The sequence below is a fragment of the Protopterus annectens genome, chromosome 1.part1 (genome assembly GCF_019279795.1).
Source record: "Protopterus annectens isolate FY-2018-M chromosome 1.part1, PAN1.0, whole genome shotgun sequence".
NCBI lineage: Eukaryota > Metazoa > Chordata > Ceratodontiformes > Protopteridae > Protopterus > Protopterus annectens.
This window is the reverse complement of record NC_056726.1, coordinates 118925052-118946544: the sequence shown is the minus strand read 5'-3', so window position 1 is coordinate 118946544 and position 21493 is coordinate 118925052. Positions and strand designations below refer to the sequence as shown.

General features: G+C 36.2%; 1 protein-coding gene across 1 annotated transcript in view; it reads right to left on the bottom strand.

The window, feature by feature from the left end:
- Nucleotides 1–21493, bottom strand: part of LOC122814238 (dynein axonemal heavy chain 5-like) — a 3525594-nt gene that overhangs the window by 2201003 nt on the left and 1303098 nt on the right. Inside the window, exons 41-43 of the mRNA XM_044086840.1 lie at nt 14793–14992; nt 14209–14416; nt 8866–8950 (exon numbers count right to left, since the gene is read on the bottom strand). Coding sequence (XP_043942775.1) covers nt 8866–8950; nt 14209–14416; nt 14793–14992 — 493 coding nt within the window. The remainder of the gene's footprint in view (nt 1–8865; nt 8951–14208; nt 14417–14792; nt 14993–21493) is intronic.

The window sequence follows — 21493 nt, the reverse complement described above, 5'->3', positions numbered from 1 at the left end:
CAAGTTGGTGGTAACAAACTTTTCAAGTTCCTGATAGATAAGTTATATAGAAATGTTGTTTATATTCCTGGTCTAACTGTTGGAAAACTCTTAAATGGCGCCTAGGAGCCCTGATTTTGAATTTTTTCTACATTGAATATTGAATAAACAGATCTCCATTAACAATTTTTTTCTTTTCTTTGGCAAATCACTCAAAATTAGAGTCAGTCAATGTCCGTCATTAGAGGTTCACATTTTTTGCAGTTCACAAAATACATGTTGATGCAGAACCTGCTCTGTTAACTTTTTAAGTGATTTTATTTATTTATTTATTTGACATTTGTTAACCGAGTTGGTCTGACTAGGCAAGATGCCCTTTTTCAGCTGAGACCTGAGGAGAAAAGCTCCATTACAAAATTTAGCAATACAGTGATTAATACAAAAATTACAGGAAAAGTGCAATTAATCATTATACAAAGCAACTAAAATAATACAAAAAAACAAAGAAAAGACATAAAAGTAAATCATAGGAATATTTTACACTAAATATGAAAGTCAAGGGTTTAAAACAATTTGTGGCATAAGAGAATTCAGAAAGACAGTCATTGCATTATAGAGCATTAAGAGGAGTCAGGAACTGGAGGAGAAGATGAGGAGATTGGAGGGAAATTAGAGGTGAAGGAAGATTGAATGGGGTGAAGGTAGAGGTGCAGGTAGAAATATCAGAAATTAGAGCTAAATATGATGTTGAGGTAGAAAAGAAAAGGGAGCCTTAGCCATTGAGAGAGAGGCAAGGGGGAAGAAGTTCAAGTGGGGTCATTGCAGGAGCAGATCAAAGAGGTATTCAGGTATCCTTTTAATGCTATTTTAAAGCTGTGGGTATGATCAAGTGAGCGAATATGTAGAGGGAGTTTGTTCCAGGTGGAGGTGACAGAGTGGCTATAGAGTATCTTACCAATGGATTTGTTAGGTTTGGAGATACACAATAGGAGTTGGTCAGAGCTACGTAGGTTGTGCTTAGGGATATAGGGGGAGATAAGATTAGTCAGAGATGAGCAATCAAGGAGATGGTGAAGGACAGAGTGCATCAGATGGAGCTGTGGCAGGAGAAAGTTCAAGACAATGAAGTTTTTTTAGGGAAAGACAGTGGTATGTCCGATAAGGGCAATTACTGGTGAATCACGCTATTTTATTATAGGTATATTCAAGCTTGGTAGTCAGATTTTTTTGGAGTTAGGTGAATAATGGGGTGGAATAAAGAAGGGTGGGAAGTAGGTATGCTTGACCTAAGGACAGTTTAGATTATGGAGTTAGGAATTTTTTTCTTCCTGTATAGCAGTCCAAGTTTTTGATGAGTTCTTTTAATACAGTTATTAATGTGAATGTCAAATTTACATAAACTCCGAGGAGTTTAGCATGTGATTCAACTTTGATGGAAGTGTTATTTAGAGTGGAGATCGAGAAGGAGGTTTTGAGATGTTGGAGAGATTTAGGCAGGAAGAGTAGAAGTTTAGTTTTGTTAGGGTTAAGTAGTAATTGATTCTTGAGTGAGGGTGAGTAGGTGAGGAAGATTGTCAGATTAGGAGATGATAGTTGAGTCATCAGCATATTGTATCAGAGTGGAGTGAGGACAGGAAAGGTAAAGGTTGTTAGTAAAGATGTTGAATAAGAGTGGCCCAAGGATGGAGTCTTGTGGCACTCTGGTTTGAACATACAGGAAAGGGGAGATAGAAGAGAGCCATTTAACAGATTGTAGCCGATCAGACAGATAACTAGAGAACCAGATAAGAGGGGAGTTACATAGGTTAAGGGAGGCTAGTTTGGAGAGAAGGAGCTTATGGGATACAGGATCAAAGGTTTTTGAGCGGTTGAGGAACAGACAGGAGACTAATTTATTATTATCAAGACATGAGGAAATTGCTTGAGTAAAAGATATAAGGGCAGTAGTGGTGGTATGATGAGGTCTGAATTCATGTTGTGTGGGGGTAAGGAGGATATCTTGGGTGAGATAAGAAATGAGATGCCTGTGTATACACTTTTCAAGAATTTTAGAAAGGGGGGAAAGAATAGCAATGGGCCTAAAATTTGAAGGGTCAGTGGAGTTTCCTCCATTGTGTAGGGGCAAAATGTAAAAATTTTCCAGAAAGCGTGGACAAGACTTTCCTTTTGAACAATTGATTAGTATGGAAACTGGGGAGGCAATGGAGGAAGCTGCTATCTTAAGATAGTAAGGTGGAAGGTTGTCGGCAGAGGAAGAACAGGGTTTGAAAATTGGATAGTTGAGGTGGGGATAGGTATAATGGAGAAAGGAGTGGAATGAGGAGGCGGTGAAGCGGTGTCAGAGATAAGGTTAGCATTGGGTTTAAGTAAGTTCTGTATGGAGTCAAGGAAGAAGAAGTTCAGAAGAGTGGTGGTTTTGATAAAGGATGTGTTGGGAAAAGGATTGGGGGGTTACCAGGGTATAGAATCTTGCTGATAGTGGAATAGAATTTTTTTTGGGTTGGTATGAGGGTTTTTTTTGACAAGGTAGATTTGTTTTTTAGCATGGTTTCTAAGTTCCCTATATAGCTGGAGATTTGAGGTAGTTTTGTCCTTATTCCAGAATTTCCAAGCACTGTCCCTTTTCTGCATGATTTAGAGTACTCCGCTCTTATTTGTCACTAGTTTTGCAAAGCATGGCTGATTTTACCTTATGTTTATGCCCTGTCCTTGAACAAGTAACTTAACCAGACAGTGCTTTGAGGCATGTGGAAATGTAGGCTAGGCTCCTCAATGGTTCTGTAGACTGCAAGCCTAGTAACTACCTATGAACCAGAGGAGTTATGGTGTAAAAGAAGGAAACTAATTGTCGCAAACAGGAGCACCATCATATGAGCCATGTTCTTTGGCTGTTATCCTTAATTTTCTTAATGTTGACAATGTGTTTATTATTTAGCTATGAATTTGTCTTCTATGTGACTCCAAGTTACTTCACTAGCCAGTACTCCTGAGTTGCTCCTGAACAGGAACAAAGGTGTCCAGTGGACTATCCCAGGTGTGTTAGCAAATGCTTCATATGTTTGTGTTTTGAATTTATTCACCCCTCACATAGATGCTAATCACTATTTCACTGTATGCAGTTTGAGTATGAATCCCAGCACATCTCTTGCATCTCTTGATATGTTGCTAGATGCATTGTTTCAAGGGAAAATAAGTTTACTCTTTCTCATATTAAGTCTGTTTATTTAAATCAAATACAAATCTTGGTGATAATTGTAAAAGAAGGAAGAAAATCGTATCTATACAGACAGGTTTAAAAAGTATTTATGGTAATTTGGGAGAGATACCCATGTAATGGGATACTATATTATAGTTGTCAGGGTCCTGATTCTTTACCCTTCATAGGCCCACATTTGTCTATGATCATAGGCTCATAGGATTATAGGATCATAGTACGTTACTAGGCTAATGGTCCTGGGGCCCTTACAAGCCTAGCCAAGAGTTTATCCCTAAAAAAGAAATCCGTCAGCACCTGTTACCCCCTGTCAGTGAGGGACACAGGTGAAACCTCTGAGACAAATCTGTGATTTACTATCCACTCATCAAGGTTGCTCTTAAAGAGGGTCAGCGATGTACTCTGTTTGACGTGTATGAGGAGTCTATTCCAGAGACAGGGAAGCCCCTGGGAGACAAACCTGTCTCTCCAGCAGGTTTTGTTAATGTCGCATATTAGAGTTATACCTTATGATCAGGTAATGCAAGATGAGTTAGACTTATGGATATGAAGCATCTCTAGTAGTACAACAAAACAGAGCTGGATATACAGCTAAATGTGCCTCAGAATATCCCAAAGTAAAACAAAACAAATGAACTAAGTTACGAATATACATACAGTGATTTATTATAAAACAAAAATGTAGTAAAGCTTTTGAGCATACAACTCTTTATTAGTACTTTAAAACAACCTTCTTCAATTCACTGATTAAATAATTCTTGCCAGCCAATCAAGTTTAAAGAATAATTAAGACAATAATCAAGCTTTAAAACTTTACTACGTTTTCATTTTATAATAAATTACTGTGTGGACATTCGTGCATTGGTTCATTTGTTTTGTAAGCATCTCTAGTAGGGCAGAGTCTGAGACTGCCTTGTAGGTGAGGTACAGATCAACTCTGAGCAATCTGTATGATACTGAGTAGACTGATAGAGATTTGAGCCTGTCTACATAGGACAGGTGTTGGAGGCCATGGAATTTCTGTGTCCTTTCTAGCTGGTGCAGGTGTTTGGAGAGGTACATACCAAATGGGGCATTGTACTCAATTACTGGCCTAATGAGGAAGGAGTACAGAGAGGTAATAACCTCTTTTTTTTTCTAGATGCAATCCCTTTACTTATGAGGTGCACCAAGTAAAAGGCTTTTTTGACAACTGCCGCTACATGATGGTTGAATGTGAGATTGTTGATTTATAGATAAACATTTTTTTTTTAATTGATTAATTGATGAATTGTGGGTGTATATAAGGCAGCAGTCTATGTGAACAACTGTGGATTAAATTGTGATTTACTACATTCATTCAATATTTTTTTCTGAATGTGAGATTGTTGTCAACCTGTCTACCCTGGTCTCTCACCACAGGTTGTGTGCTTAGGGGGATGCTGCTGATGTGGTAATCAGTAGGGGCCTTGTTTTTGTCAATGGGTATGATAATACATTCATGTGCATTTAACTTAAGGCCATGCAGTATCTTAACATCATTTGGGGAGTCAATGACAGCACCTAACTTACAGTCATCTGCAAACTTGGTCAGCCACAGGCCTTTTGTGTTTGCCTGGACCTCTGAGAAGTAGATGCCAAACAGTATGGGTCCCAGGACAGATCCCTAGGGAGCACCATTAGTGACAGGTCTGCTGTCAGAGGTGGGGGTACCTATTTTGACCTTGTGTGTCCCGTCAGTGAGCCAGTTGGCCACCCAAATGATGACATAGGGATTTACGCCAAGTTGTGTTAACTTTTCAATGAGGCCTGAGTGGGAGATTGTGTCAAAGGCTTTGGTAAAGTCAAGGTAAGGTGTATGTACTGACTTTCCCTCATCCAGGGCCTTGGTGACAGTCTTAAAAAAGTCAACCAGATTCAACAGGGAAGATCTGCCCTTGACAAATCCGAACTGGGTGGAGTCAAGTGCTTGGAGATTGTCTATGTCCTTGTTTATGAGGTCCATAATAATATGCTCCATGGCTTTACAGATCAGACTTGTCAAGCTAATGGAGGGATAGTTTCCAGGGTCAGTAGTGGAACCATTTTTGTGCAAGGGAATGACAATGGCAGTTGTCCACTCTGCTGGAATGCAGCCTGTACTTAGGCTGTGATTGAATGGGGTACTCAAAAGGCAAGGCTAGTTCTTGCTGGAGATGGTGCAGAATCCAGTCCTGGATACTATCAGTTCCAATGGAAGCTGTGTTCTTTGCTTGTATAGGGCCTATAACACTTGGTCTATGGAGATGTGAGGTGTGGGACTAGTATCGGAGATGTCAAAAGGGCCTTTGAGGGGGGACAGGAGGTGAAGTTTGCACTGAACCTATCTGCTAGCAGGTTGGCTAAGTCAACAGGATCAATGTAAGTGGTACCATTAAGAACTAATTCAGAACAAACCTGGACTTTTCCATGGAGGTTCCTGATGTAACTGAAGAAGGCTTTGCGGTTACCCTTTGTTTCGGAGGCTAGTTTTGATTCATAATTGGCTTTGGAGGTTTTCACTAGTGGTCTAATTTTCTTGTTGTGGCTAAGGAGGGAGTTTTTCCAATTGTGAATTTGGGCCTTTTTACCCTTGGACAATACTTTCTTACTTTTGCTGTAAAGCCTGTTGACAGAGGATGTTCACCAGATAGATTTGCGTTTCCTAGAGGAGCAGGTTTTAGTTCTGTTGGGTATGGCTGAGTCCATGCAGTTGTACAGGTGCTTGTATACTGCATTGGTGTACTGTTCAACATAGTTGTCTGCATCCTCTGAGGGGGGGGGGGTGTGAAGTTACTGATACCCTCCATTAGAAGGTTGTAGTCAGCTTTTGAGAAGTTTTTTATCCTGGTTACGGCTGAGGGGGGTATAGAAACTTTGAATGAGATAGAGCGATGGTCTGATCTCACCAGGGAAGAACTTACTATGGGGGTTGTGCAGTGGTCATCCATGTTGGTGAGACCCAAGTCCAGACTATCTCCCCTTGTGGGGGATGAGACAAGCTGGTCTAGTGCATTAGAACAGAGGAAGTTAAATGAACATTGGGTGAGTGTGTTGAATGAGGTATAGCCTGGTAAGGGAGGTGTGCTGTCTGCAGCCTTGAACCAAGTTTCCATGACTGCACAAATGTTGGCATCTTCCAGTGCAAGAAGTGCCACCAGTGAGGGCATTTTCAATTTAAGGCTCCTAACATTAAGCAGCATGACCTTCAGTTTGCTTTTTGACAGATCTTTTATGTTGGAAGATTTGTCTTTGGGAAATCGTCTAAAAAAGGCACAATGGGGGAGGCAAGAGCCATGGCCAGAATCTGGAATCCCAGGGATGACAAGTAGAGGCCAGCTCTTGCAAAGCATTGAGGCCTGTCAACCGGTTTACCTTCATGTGTTTTGCAGAAGGGCAAACAGCAGTTGTCCAAAAGGACGTTTGCAAAGTTTGCAAATGCAGAACAGAAAAAGGTTTGAATGTGCAATAAGTGAATGCACAGTGACATTTGCTCATTGCAGATTCGGCATTTTGGGGTGGATTGCACTATAGTGGGGATCGAAAAATGGTTCCTTTCCCCACTGTAGTGTGATCTCGGAGTTAAAATATTAAAGTAGGGGGAGTGTGGGTGGTGCAGCCCCTCACATGGTGGGTGTAGGGGGGCTTGCTCCCCTGCTTTACACTTTATTACATTTTCTTTTCGACATTTATGTTCGAAAATCAGCAAATCTGCTTTCTGATTTGCTGATTTTTGAACACTGGAAACTGTCACGGTTTTGGTTTTCATTGTTACGATTCGCTCATATGAGCAATTGCACTAGTGTGTTTTGCTGTTGTAAAGGTAAACCCTGTCAACCATGTCATCCCAGGCAGACAAATACTGGATCCCCTTGGAATGACACCAGAAACTAAGCCAATTGTTGATGTCAATTATTTTTTGTTGGTATTGTGGTATCATTCATAGTGAAGGTAGGATGTTGCTTAGGGCTCGGGTCATACCTGTCTGGGACACATACTGTGAGAGCTCAATCATGTCTCTCTTCATGTGGTCCAGAGAGGTACATCTCAAGTCATTCACAACAAAGTGGACAATAAGAATCATACTTGTACCTGTTGTGGAGAGACTTAAGTGTGCGCGTGATATGGCGGATCCTAGAACCTGGAGATGATTGATTATCTCAAGATCATCTGGAGATGATCCATCTCTGTTGACTCTAGAGCTGTATTCTGCAACAATACAGTATTATTAGCCATTCAGGTAAGTCAGAACTGTACTGAGTGATGTCAGGAGGGACAGCTATTCTTGATGACAGAGAAGACATATGGAGATCAATAATGAATGTAGGTGTCTTGCAACCATATAAGCCTCGTCCCCTAAAAAATATGCTATATCCAGTAATATTTCTCATTTTTGCCTGATTTATGGGTTGTTGAACAAAAGGTGCTGCAACATTTATATTGCCTGTTTTGCTTTATTTATTGCCCCAAAGAATGAATTAATTCATTAATAGGCCCTAATTATATCATATAGACTAAACATATTTCATTTTAGTAGTTTAAACATGCTGCATTTTAGTAATATATTTTGCAGCACCTTCTTTTCAGCCTCCAGCAACTGTAATGGGATTGACATTTGTTAGGTCATAGAGTCTGCATTATTTGGAGTGATGATCAGAACAGTCTGATCATCAGCATCCATTATGTTGTCATGGTTGCATATTACTGTGATATAGTCTTCTCTACAAGATTGGATTGTTAAGGATTTCATTATTTAGCTAAAAACTGTTAATCCTGCTGTTAGTGCGGAAGACTAAACCTCTGTTCTTTTAATGAGCTGTTTCTTGTAGCAGACTACAGGGTTTGAATCTTTCCATCTTCATGTGCCTAATGTATGACAATGAGCAAGTTGCTTAACCAGACGTGCTTTACAGCAATTGGGAATTTGGGATAGGCTCCTTAATGATTGCCAGGACTACACATGTCTAGTAAGTATGAACTTGTTGTTGTTGTTTTCCAGCCATTTCATATTGCGTAGATGATCAAGTTCAGAAAATGTTATGGCAATATCACCAGTACGCCATTTTTAATGCAACATAGGCAATATATGCTTAAAGTCAACAAGCACTGCATTTCTAGATGAAGCATTGAAATGTAAAGTTGTCAGTAGCAACCCCTGCATTAATTATAGTTCCCTTTAATGTGAATTATTCAAATGATTTTTACTTCGGCAAAGATTGTGTATATTGACTTAGTATATGTTATCAAGTGGTTAATATTTCTTATGCTGTTATAAATACTTTTCCATTTAAATGGTGCTATACATGGCTGGATTGTAGTACAATACTGGTGATCTTCATACAGTTTCATGTAGTTCATCCAAAACTATTACTAAAGAAAACAAAATGTATTTCTTCATGACGATAAGGGGCATACAGAGTCAACAAAGTGGCTATAACTGTTTCTGAGGGTGGGGGGAAGTCTGTGGATGAAAGTGCCTCATGTTGTTTCAGTGTTTAATCAGGCTTTGTAGTACTACTGTTCATGTGTATATGTAAATGTGTGCATGTGTGTGGGTGTGTATATGTGTGTGTGTGTGTGTGTGTGTGTGTGTGTGTGTGTGTGTGTGTGTGTGTGTGTGTGTGTGTGTGAGATCTGAAATATGTGACTTTGGTCATTATTATTTGGATACATACATCTGATAAGCATGTATTCAACAATGTTGCTATAATTGCTGTATTTGGGAGATGTCTGTGGATAAAAGTGACTGACCCTGTTGTGCTGATAAAAAAAAAAAAAAATATAAAAGTTTTAAATTAAATGAAAATCTCTGTAATCATTGTAAAATCAAGAGAAAATAGCATGCATACTAGCAGGTTTGAACAGTGTTAGCAACAGGAAGAGACAGCCACTAAGATAGCTGCGGGGGGGGGGGGTCTAATCCTTTACCTCGCTTAAGGACCATTTTTCTGTGATCTGGCCTTGCATATGATCCACTCACATTGATAGCTAGTAAGGGGGAGACCAAAAGGCAAAAGGAGACAGGCCAAACAGTATGATGGGAAAATATAAAAGCTTGAATAAGGTGGCACTGAGGACATGAGGCAACATAAGACAAGGACACGGGAAAGAAACATATAAGAGGAAGGAGGATGGGATGATTTCATAGGGAAAAACAAATGGAAAATTGAAAGAAAATTGGATAAGAGGAGATCAGGAGCTAACAAAAGAATGAGCAAAAGGCTAAACAGGATTCAGACTCTACAATAATTCATGTAGGAATTTGGATTAACACAAAATGAATAGTGGACATATATCTAGCTTAGAGAAAAAAATCCCTGGAGAAGAGGAAAGATGGAAGGAGAAATCTAGGAAAAGAAAGGAAAAGAAAATAAAGAAAATAAGAAACTCAAATAAATACATATGTTAAGGATGGGAGAAGGAAGAAGGGTGGCACATCAGAGAAACTGAATAGTGAAAAGTCCTCAAAATAACATACAAGGTGCAGAAATTACATGGGGTGAGACACTCTTTAAAGATGATATAAGGAGGGAAGGAAAGCAGACTCATGATGTTGGAGATGCATGACAGAAGAGGCAGGCATGAAATGTAAGTTCTGGGAGTGTACCTGGCATAAAATGTCTGGACAGAGGCTCTGGAAAACTTGAGGAGGATATATGGAAAAGAAAGAATGAAAAAATTCTGTGAATTTTGCTTGGGGTTTATGGAATGAAGGAGAAGGCTGGTAGAAAAAGGACTATGGGCAATAAGACTAATCAAAACAAAGGTGAAGAGTGCAGTAGCCAAAAACTGGAAAACAATAGGCAAGTGCCAGAAAGGGGAGTTGAACAGATGATTTCCGTACATTGTAAGGAGAAAAAGAAAAGGCAGAATGGAAGGAGTTGATGCATTATTACTAGTTAAAAGGGGGGGAGGGTGAAGGTGAAAGTAACTAATACAATAATGAGAAGCAGCAAATTATTGTTATAAAACAAAAAGCGTACCATGCATGAGAATTACATAGTATGCAAATGTTAATGAATACAAACATTATTTATATATATATATATATATATATATATATATATATATATATATATATATGTGTGTGTGTGTGTGTGTGTGTAGATAGATATTCATATAGATGATATATATGTGCATGTCTGTGTGTGTGTGTGTATAGATAGATATTCATATAGATGATAATGTTTAAGTAAATACTTGCCATTTTGTCAGAGTTATATTAAAGATACATCAGACTTTTTGGTAAAGTTAAATAAATGGCATATTAAGAATTATAATGAGAATTACTTACTTGTAACTTTGGATATAAAGTCATTGTTTACAGTTATACCAAATGATTATGGAATAAATGACATTCATGAATTTTTGTGTTCTGAAGTTAGTATGCCAACGCGTGAAATTGAAAATATTTGTCGGTTATTGGAAGTTGTGTTAACAAAGAATGCTTTTATATTTGATGGCCAAGCTTACATACAGCTTGCTGATGTTTCCATGGAAACTCCCATGGCTAACTCATATGCAAATATAGTACTGCATCAATGGGAGAAAGAACACATTTTTACTAAAAATAATGTGTTAACTGAAAATGTTTCGTTATATTTGCGTTTTGTTGATGACTGCATTTTAATATTGAAAGGTACTAAGGTCACTCTAAATAAATATATAAGATATTTAGAATGCTCTACTAATTTTTAAAACAATTAAAGTGACAAATTCTCCACACAATGTAATTTTTTTGGATGTGATGATAGAAAAAAATGACACTAAAATAGAAACTATTGTGTTTAAGAAAGAGGTGCATACAAATTGCTATAAGCATAGGGCAAGTATGCATACATCTCATATATTTAAAGGTATAGAGAAAGCACAACTCACTAGGGTGATTAGATTAAATGCTAATGACGCTAAGTGCAAGGAGCAAATGCAAGAGATGATTAAAGAATTTCTTGGCAGAGGTTATAATGCGATACTTATGGAAAAGATATCTGAAGAAGTTTTTAATAATAGAAGTAGTTCTACAAAATCTATATTCACTGCAGGTCAAACTTATAATACAGCTATACATGGAGAAGAAAATAAAATTAGGTACCTAACAACTTATAATATGAGAACTAATGAAATCACGGAAATAATTACAAAAAATGGGACCATTTTATTGGCTCTGCTAGAATTACTGCAGGTTTTGGATGATAAACCCAGTTTTTCATAAAGGAATTTTAAAAACTTAAAAAAAGGAAATTATGTTATAAGGATTTTAAACTTATTCACAATCACTGTATTATTAATAAAATTGTACCTTTCCATGTCTTGACTGCATTTGTTGTAAAGATATTCTTTCTAATAATAATAATGTCTTAAAATATCCAAGGACAAAAATAAACTACTTATTTCGCCTCTTTGCAACATGTAACACCACTTATGTGGTTTAGAGACCAACAAAGAATTAAACCAGTAAAAAATCCAATGCAGCTCCAAGGTAATACCCAGCCAAAAACTCCAGCACAATCCAATAAGCACAACTGTTTAATCGAATGGTAAAAAACACAGTAACAAGCAAAAATTATTGTGGACAGGACACCTGACAATGACAGAGGGGTGATTTTAAGACCTTATTAGAAATGAGGGAGACAATGTGGCAACTGAGACTAAATGCATCCAGACCTCCAGGTATTAATGAGAATATTTCCATGGCTAGTATTTTAAAATACAGGTCTCTTTTTATATGAGTGTTACAAATTCGTACACACACAAATATATTTTCATAGTGGTTTATCTACTATTAATACTATATACATATACATTTTGTTTACTATATTTTTACTAGATGTTTATTTTAAATCTATTGTATTTTGATTATGCAATTCACAAGCAAAATTTGAGTTATTATTATGTTTGTTTTTTTTCTACAATGGTTATTTTGTAATTTTGTAATTTTGTAATTATAAGAATATTAACAACTTTACATATATGTTTTATAGCATTTATGTTTTATAAATTGTCTTCATATTTTTTATACAATTTTTATACAGTTTTTTCAGTATTTTTTACTGATAGGTTGGTTAACAAGGGCGGGAATGTTTGAATTTATAAATGTTGGTTGACCAATTATGTTCTACCACTCTGATGATGCCTGGCTTGTTTCTGGGTGAAAGCACTAAGTGGTAACTTTTTGCTTGTTACTGTGTTTGTTACCATTCGATTAAACAGTTGTGCTTATTGGATTGTGCTGGAGTTTTTGGCTGGCTATTACCTTGGAGCTGCATTGGATTTTTTACTTATGTGGTTTACCTTGCTACTTGTAATAAATGTTCTTGTTTCTATGTGTGGAAAAGCACGTGTAAGTTAAAAGAAAGAATAATTGACCACAAATCTAATATTCATAGGAAACTCAGTCAAATGCTTTGAGTAAACAGATTTTAGATACTAGTTCTGATCATCAGTTTAAATTTAGGGTACTAGATATGGTTTATAAGCATGTTAGAGGTGGTGATATTAGTAATGCTTTAGAAAATAAGGAATATAACTAGATTATAAGACTACAGGCAGATATGCAACCAGGGTTAAAAAGTGCCATTAGCATTAAACATGTGTTACCTAAGAGACAAATGCAATTACATTAAGTATGACTTTGTGTATTTTTTTATATTGTATTTTAAAGGAATGTGATCTGCAATTGGCTGGCTATGATCACATGTTTTAAACATTTTGCATTTAAAGTGGGTGAAATAATTGATTTGTATTAGCACTGAAGAAGGTAGTGGTCCCAAAAGCTTTGCAATAAAGTGGAGCTGTGGTTTTCTTGAAGTTGTTTTTCGTTCTGATTTACAATGGGGTTAGGCCAGGCTCAGGGGGAGGATGGCACCCCTGTTGTAGAAGGAAGTAGTAGTCCACAAAAAACTAATAGGACAAAAAAAAGCTATAATGATGATAGGCTGGCCTGTTGAGGATAAGAAAGAAATTATGTATTGTTACTATTTTGCAAGAAGCCTAGAATTTTTGGACAGAAGTTATACAAAAAAAAAAAATAAGAGAGAAAATAGAGGAAAGAAAAATACTTGCACAAGAAAAACTGTCAAAAGCATCAAATGCATATTTGTGTTCATTAATACAAAAAAAAGTATTTATTGTCATACTTAGAGATGTTACTGATACATGTAACTGTGTATGAATTGCAGAAGTCAGCTTTGGGCACATTGCGGGTGTTGCGAAGAGCACTACTGGCTAACATCAAAGACTGAAACAATACGAATTTCATGAATATTAATCATATTTTGGCTTAGGAATGGGGTCCATTCCCATCATGGTATTAGAAACCCAAAAGACTTGGAGAAATTGAACAGAATCCACCCTGGGACTTTATTGTTTGGTGCAGTACATGAACAAAAGGCTCAGTAATGTTTTTAGTAGTGATAACATTTTCAGAACAACCACCAAAAGGAAGTAATTTCATGTTAAGGTTGCTTCTTTTGAAACAAGTTAGTTCATAACTTACACAAGCGAAAATGTATATAGCTTTAAATCAGATCTAGACAACTGGTGCTCAATCCTTGTTGAGTCATCTTACAGAATGGAATATAGACTCATGTATAACTTTTTTGAATGTTACTGAGATTGCTAAATAAACCACATTAAACATACATATACATACATACATACATATACATACATACATACATACATACATATACATACATACATATATACATACATACATATACATACATACATATACATACATACATGCACATACATACATACATACACATATACATACATACATACATACATACATACATATATACATACATATACATACATACATACATACATATACATACATACATACATACATACATACATACACACATACATATACATACATGCATATACATACATACATACATATACATACATACATGCACATACATACATACATACACATATACATACATACATACATACATACATATAAATACATACATACATACATACATATAACTGATAAGGAACCTTACTGATTTCAAGGATCTCTGGAAAAGAGTTTCACTATCTGTCATTTGTGTCATGCTTCTTTGTCTCCCCGAAAGCCAACCATCATTTCCAGAATAGATGCTTTGGAAATCAGCAACTGAATGACATTCGGCAGGTTCATCCACTGTTATGACATTCTCTTCCACTTCAGGCTTCTCCAGAATAATATCAGAAACCCCACTAAAGAGAGAACTGAAATAATGACAGATTCTGCATTAGCACTGTTGCAATGCTGGTTTTGTTAATTATATTTAATTAAAAATGCAGCATGGTGTGTACCGCAATGTGATAAACCAAACTTTTAAATAACAAATCCAGACATATACTCATCCCAAAGAAAAGGGTTCTGACTCAGAGTTATTTAGTGTTTTCATTTTATTTTGTCTGATTCAAAGTATTCTTTGTGAAAAATAGAATGAAAACACTAAATTAATTTGAATCCGATCCCTTTTCTTTGTGATGAGTGCATATGTGGATGTGTTTGTTAATTGTTATCTGTTGTAGAATGCAGGAGCATGGTATCTTAGATTGACAACAAGTGCAGCAATGCAATAACATTAATAATTACCTTAGATGAGGCTGAAGGTATCTTATATCATGTGGGTGGCTCAGGAGAGACAGCAGGGCCAAATCCGACAAGAAGTAAAACCGTGGGAAGGCCTGCCTAGTCCTGTTTAGGTATGAAGTGAGGGATCGGAAGAAAATTTCTAATTCTTCATACATGTGCTTAAGAATAACTTCTTTAGGAACATCTCCTCCACAGCAGCACTGTATTAAAAAAGGAAAAGGAAATTATACTTAGTATCACATTAATAATAATAATAATAATAATAATAATTATATGACATTGCAATAAAACAAATTAAAAATAAATTTAAAGCAGTAAGAACTATAATATAGTAAAAAAAAAACATTTAAACTATGGAACTGTTTTAACATACAAGGACTGCAATGTTTGTTACGGTTTGACCAGAATGATCAATATACCAATGTCTCATAATAATTATAGAATTTTTTACTGAAATATATGAAAACAAAAGTTAGTATTCAGTTTAACTTTACTGCTGAAATTCTGCAACAAGCATCTGCCCAGCATAAGTAGAATTATATAATTTTTTAGCAATTGAAATATGAACTATATATATTTTTCTCATTTTTTTTTATTTTTTAAATACATTTGAATGAATTCCATAGTATTTATACATAACATCTTAAATAACTATGTACACTATTTATATCAGCCTGACACTATAACAGATCTTAATGTATACAGTTACTTTATAAGTATGTCCAATCCATTATCAGAGTGTCTGATCAATTAATGTATAGTGTCAATCAACAATAAGACTTTTCCTCAAGGGTTGTTGATAAATGGCTTTGGATAAATTCTTAGTTCTTTAATTTTAATTTCCAATAGTGCTGTGGTCTTCAGTAGGCTGTAGATGTCTTCCAAAGTTGATATTGTGTTTGCACTCCATCTTCTTTTTATACACTTCCTTGAAATTGCAAGTATAGTCCATACTAGATACATGTTTGACCTATTCAAATGAGGACTTTCATTCACATTTAATAATACAAAAGCTTCAGTTAAATAAAATGATTCATTAAATAAAGCTTGTAGAAAGTTATTAATACCATTCCAAAATGGCTTAATTTTAACACAATCAAAGAAAATGTGGTTCCAGTCTGCATTGTGTACTTGCTCACATCTCCAGCATCTTCCTTTTATGGAAGAACTAATTTTACTGATTCTATTTGGGATTTAGAATGCTCTGTGAAAGCATTTCCAATTAAAAACTTTCCAGCATTGTGTAAAGGATGTATAGTTTATTGATGATAAGATATTTGTTTTAATATCTTCAGTAAACTGTATTGAGTGTCCTTTTGTTATATATTTCTAGTATGAGGTTTAGGGTGTTGTTTTATAGTTTATCAATACTTTGTAAAACATTGAAATACTGTTTCCCACATCTTAGTCATTATATACGATTTCATATATGTATTTCGTAAATGTAGGTATTTCTTTAAATGACGAATTGTTAATTATTCTACTTAAATCTAGTGAATATGACAGAATACTCCGTAAAGTTAGCCAGTCCTGTTGTGGAATTTTATATGTTGTTTTTATCAGGTTCATATTACGTTACCGAAAGATAACGTAATGGAATGGCCCAAACATCGAAACGGATGCATTTCAAAACTTTTATTGTGGGGGGCTGTGCTACAGTGAGGAAAGGCAAATATCTTAATCTTCACTGTACTGCGATCCCACAATTCAAACTTTGAAATGTGGCCATTTCGATGTTTTGGCCGTTTGATTACGTTATCTTTCGATAAAATAATAGGAAGCTGTTTTTATCAGTTGCATGTCTAAAACTTTTAGTTCTTTGATACATTGGAGCCAATAAACAAATCCTTTCTGTTTCCAAGAATTAATAATTTCTCTACATATTTTATGTGGAAAGTTCTTTGTGTCTATAAATGATGTTAAAAGATCAAACCAGATTTTTAAATCTATATTTGCATTAATAATTTTCCTAAATGAGTCAATGTAATAATTAATTATACAAGTTTTAGTGGGTTTAGTTATGTTATATTGCATACTAATACTTATGTGCCATGACAAATTTTTATCTGTTGTTTGAAATTTTTTTTGTAAATCAAATTAATTTACTGATATTGCAGTTAGTAAAATCTTTACAATTTACAGAGTAATTTGGATTTATCCAATCTGAGATTGTTTTAGATATTGATGCTTTTAATATATGTTTCTATATCAGAAAAGTTTAATCCTCCCTGTTTCCCTGGTCTGATATGATGTATTAAAGCTATTTTGTTTCTTTTGGGAAACCATAAACATTTTATTAGGCATGAATTTATTTCTTTAAGTATATTCCTTTCTGGTAAGAGTTGTATTATCATGGCTATATATATATATATATATATATATATATATATATATATATATATATATAGGATCTTGGGATATATATATATATATATATATATATATATATATATATATATGTGTGTGTGTGTGTGTGTGTGTGTAATAAAAACATCTGTGTATTAGTGTACCTCTTGTCTGTAGAATAAATGATGCCATAAATTGCCTTTGTTGTGAACTAGATACTGACTGATGGGTGGGAACAATAGGGAAATGTCAGTCCAGGCATGCATATTGTGATGTTTGACCCCTGGAAAGAATGCTAATTCCCCATATACCTACCCTAAACAGGACTGTTGTACTTAGAGAATTGCATCGGTTTTGTTAATGTCTTAATGTATGTTTTGTTATTTTTTAGAATGGCAGTATTTGTGTGTTGGTGCTTTTGAGAAAAAAGTAGCCCAATTCCTTGTTGGGTGCATTACACATTTTGTTCTGTTATTAAATGTATAGAATCTGGCTCATCACACCAAAGAAATTAGTATTACCTCAGTTTCTGTTCTGTTATTTCAGTATCTGGACAACTTAATGTTGCAACATAATATCTACTTGCTATTAGCACTGCCATCTTTTTGAATGCCCAAAATGAGAATTTTTTATGGATATGTAGTATTTTTCAAGACAAACTAGTCCAACAGTCATTGCAAAAGAATGAACTTCACTTTTATGCCAAAATAAAAGCTCACTCTAGTAGAATGTGATCTCTTTCTGTTGTTCTGTATAATATTTAAGTGTTTCATATAGAGAATAATCATGTTAACTGTTACAGAAATCTTATGAAACATTTTGTCCATAAATTTTTGTGGTGTATAACTACCCAAAGAAGGACTGCTGTAATTGGAATAGGTGGTAACCCTATTTGATATCCTTTATTATAATTCACTATGCACTTTATAATAACATTACTTTCAGGTACACAACACCAGCAAGGTGGAATCTAAGAAGAAAGAGATGAAAGGGCCAAATGTCAAGTTATCAGTAGTTCAAAACTGAGTAAAACACTGAATCTCAGGAGGCTGTACCACTCTTGACAGAGGGACAAGAGATACCGTGGGTCCTGCAATGGGCAAATGTACTGTTATACAATATCATACCAGTTGTTATTAAATATATGAGTCCTACAAGAGCAAATTCATGAACTACCAGATCTCACTTGTGTCTTGGCATGTGCAAATTAGTCAGAAAAAATACTTTTCTTAATTCATGAGATGAGTATACCCATCTAAACATTTTATAACCCCCTGTTTAATGAAGAACAGATGCACATACCTCAAACTAAGTCATGTCAGTAGCTTGGCCTGTGATATGTATTCCTACCAAAATGACTTCTTGTCTGTCCTCTGTGGTTACTATATAAATTTGAAGCTTTTAGTGTTGACCCGCCACCTATAATTGCACATCATTTGAAAATATTGGGCTGTATACATAATCATAGATTGAATGTATTACAGCCATCCTCTCTGTCCATGAATAAGTGCAGCTAACCTGCTATTCACATAGGTCACCTATGTTAACATGTAATGGCCATGAATAAGCATAAGCAAATACATTTGTAATGAGATATGAGAAATGATGTAACCCAGCACATGTTAATAAAGCAATCTCTCAGCTACATGCGATTCATAGTCAAACTTCCACATTATCCGCAGATTTGTTGTAAAAAGTGAAGTTGCACCTATTATATCTATCTTGTAATCCATGAACTTGCTGTTAGTTTAATGGCTTACATTGCTGATTCTGTAAAAATGATTTAATTTGTCTTTCTCTGCCTTAATCCCTTGTTCTGTATCATTATTACGCATACAATGCCACAGTCATGCATAAAATCATCAATCAAATAACACAATAATGAAAGCATGACGACCCACATAATTATATACACATGCAGAGTCTAGCCAACTATCTACTTGCTGAAGTAATGTTTGCACTATTGACAGTAGTAAGGTAAGCAATTTGTTAACACAGCCTTCCTTTCATTAGGCCCAGTCACATTCTTGTACTCATAATACTGTCAATTATCATTCTTCAGTGACACTCACGAATCTCTTAGTAAAGACCCATGTTGAACCAACAAACCACTGATACACAGTAGACAGGTAGACTGATTGCTGACTGCTTTACAGCATAAAAGGGGTGCTGTACTCCAGTGTGCCGTCCTTTGGATGAGATGTTAAAATAAGGCCCCATCTGCTTGAGCTGGTGGTAGCTCAGGTGAGTGTTGAAGATCCCATGGCACCTATCGAAAAGCATAGAGGAAGTTCCCTGATGCCCTGGTCAAATTACCCTAGTAGTATAAACACCAGCTCTGGTCTCCTTTGAAAAGGAGCTACTAGTCTAGTGGGACTAACCTAGTCTACAAAAGATGAATAAATACATAAACATCCTTGCCAGATGCCTATAAATGACAATGTCTATCCTCAGCAATGTGTACCGCACTCACCAAAAGTAAAACCAAACACCACACATCAGTGGAGTAAGATGAGCAAACCCCATAAGGCAAACAAACAGACCCCCCAGGATTCTTGACAAGGGGACTCTATTGTACAACACACAGATGCCCCATTTACCAGAATGAAAAAGGAAAAGATAAGAGTTAGTCGTTTATCTGTTGCCAGGATTCGCCAGGTTATGCATGCACTGAAGTCACTACACCACAGGTACCAGTGTGATTCTGTCATAGTCCATGTGGGTGTTAATGACCTGAGATGTACTTCTCCTGACTATATGAGGAGATACATTGCTGATCTTTCTGATAATGTGTCTCAGGCAGGTCTGTGCCTTGCACTGAGCAGCATTCAACCTTCACCAAGGATGATGCCACAGTGTGAACAAAAGATAATGGACTTTAGTAATTAGCTTAGTTTCTGGTGTCTTTCCAGGGGATTCAATATTTGTCAATATGGGACAACATATTTAACAAATAACGTTGATTTGCAAAAGGCGGTCTGCACTTGTCTCCTCTAGGCTTCTAATTATTATCTAATACTTTATCCATTTCCTTAGAACCGTTTTTAGGCAATGCCAAATTGACAAGCCAATCAACATAGCAAATAAAATCCAAAGAAACCTAAGGGTGTTACTGCTAGATGATAGGAGATTAAACAAGAAACTCCAGACCGTACAAGCTCTCCTCACTCTGGCGAATATAGAAATCTGTGCGGTTATCAATACCCAGAAATTACTGGGGCAGTGCAAGGCTTCAGTGCCTGCAACACATTTAAAGCATCAGCTGCACAGGCAGGGACAAAAGATGGAGGAGTCTCAGTCTGTATTAGGTTGGTTAAACAGGGTGATTCCCTGGAATGTATCCATGTGCAAGGCGTCATAGACAAAGCTTCATACCATATCCTTAGCAAGCTATAGGTCACCTTTTGTATCCCAAAAATCTCATAGCTTGTACTTAGACCTACCAGACATACTCAGCATTAAACCAAATACCCTATTCATGGGAGACTTTAACTATCCCTGTACAGACTGGGAAGCATACACTGCCTCATACTCACAGGCACAATTATTCCTGGACTTTACTAATACAAATACCCTTCACCAGGGAGTACACATACCAGCCAGAAGTTCAAACATGCTGTACTTGGTGCACACTAATACGGGAGAGTACTACCTCCCAGTGTCATGATTGCAATGTGTACCGCACTCACCAAAAGTAAAACCAAACACCACACATCAGTGGAGTAAGATGAGCAAACCCCATAAGGCAAACAAACAGACCCTCCAGGATTCTTGACACGGGGACTCTATTGTACAACACACAGATGCCCCATTTACCAGAATGAAAAAGGAAAAGATAAGAGTTAGTCGTTTATCTGTTGCCAGGATTCGCCAGGTTATGCATGCACTGAAGTCACTACACCACAGGTACCAGTGTGATTCTGTCATAGGCCATGTGGGTGTTAATGACCTGAGATGTACTTATCCTGACTATATGAGGAGATACATTGCTGATCTTTCTGATAATGTGTCTCAGGCAGGTCTGTGCCTTGCACTGAGCAGCATTCAACCTTCACCAAGGATGATGCCACAGTGTGAACAAAAGATAATGGACTTTAGTAATTAGCTTAGTTTCTGGTGTCTTTCCAGGGGATTCAATATTTGTCAATATGGGACAACATATTTAACAAATAACGTTGATTTGCAAAAGGCGGTCTGCACTTGTCTCCTCTAGGCTTCTAATTATTATCTAATACTTTATCCATTTCCTTAGAACCGTTTTTAGGCAATGCCAAATTGACAAGCCAATCAACATAGCAAATAAAATCCAAAGAAACCTAAGGGTGTTACTGCTAGATGATAGGAGATTAAACAAG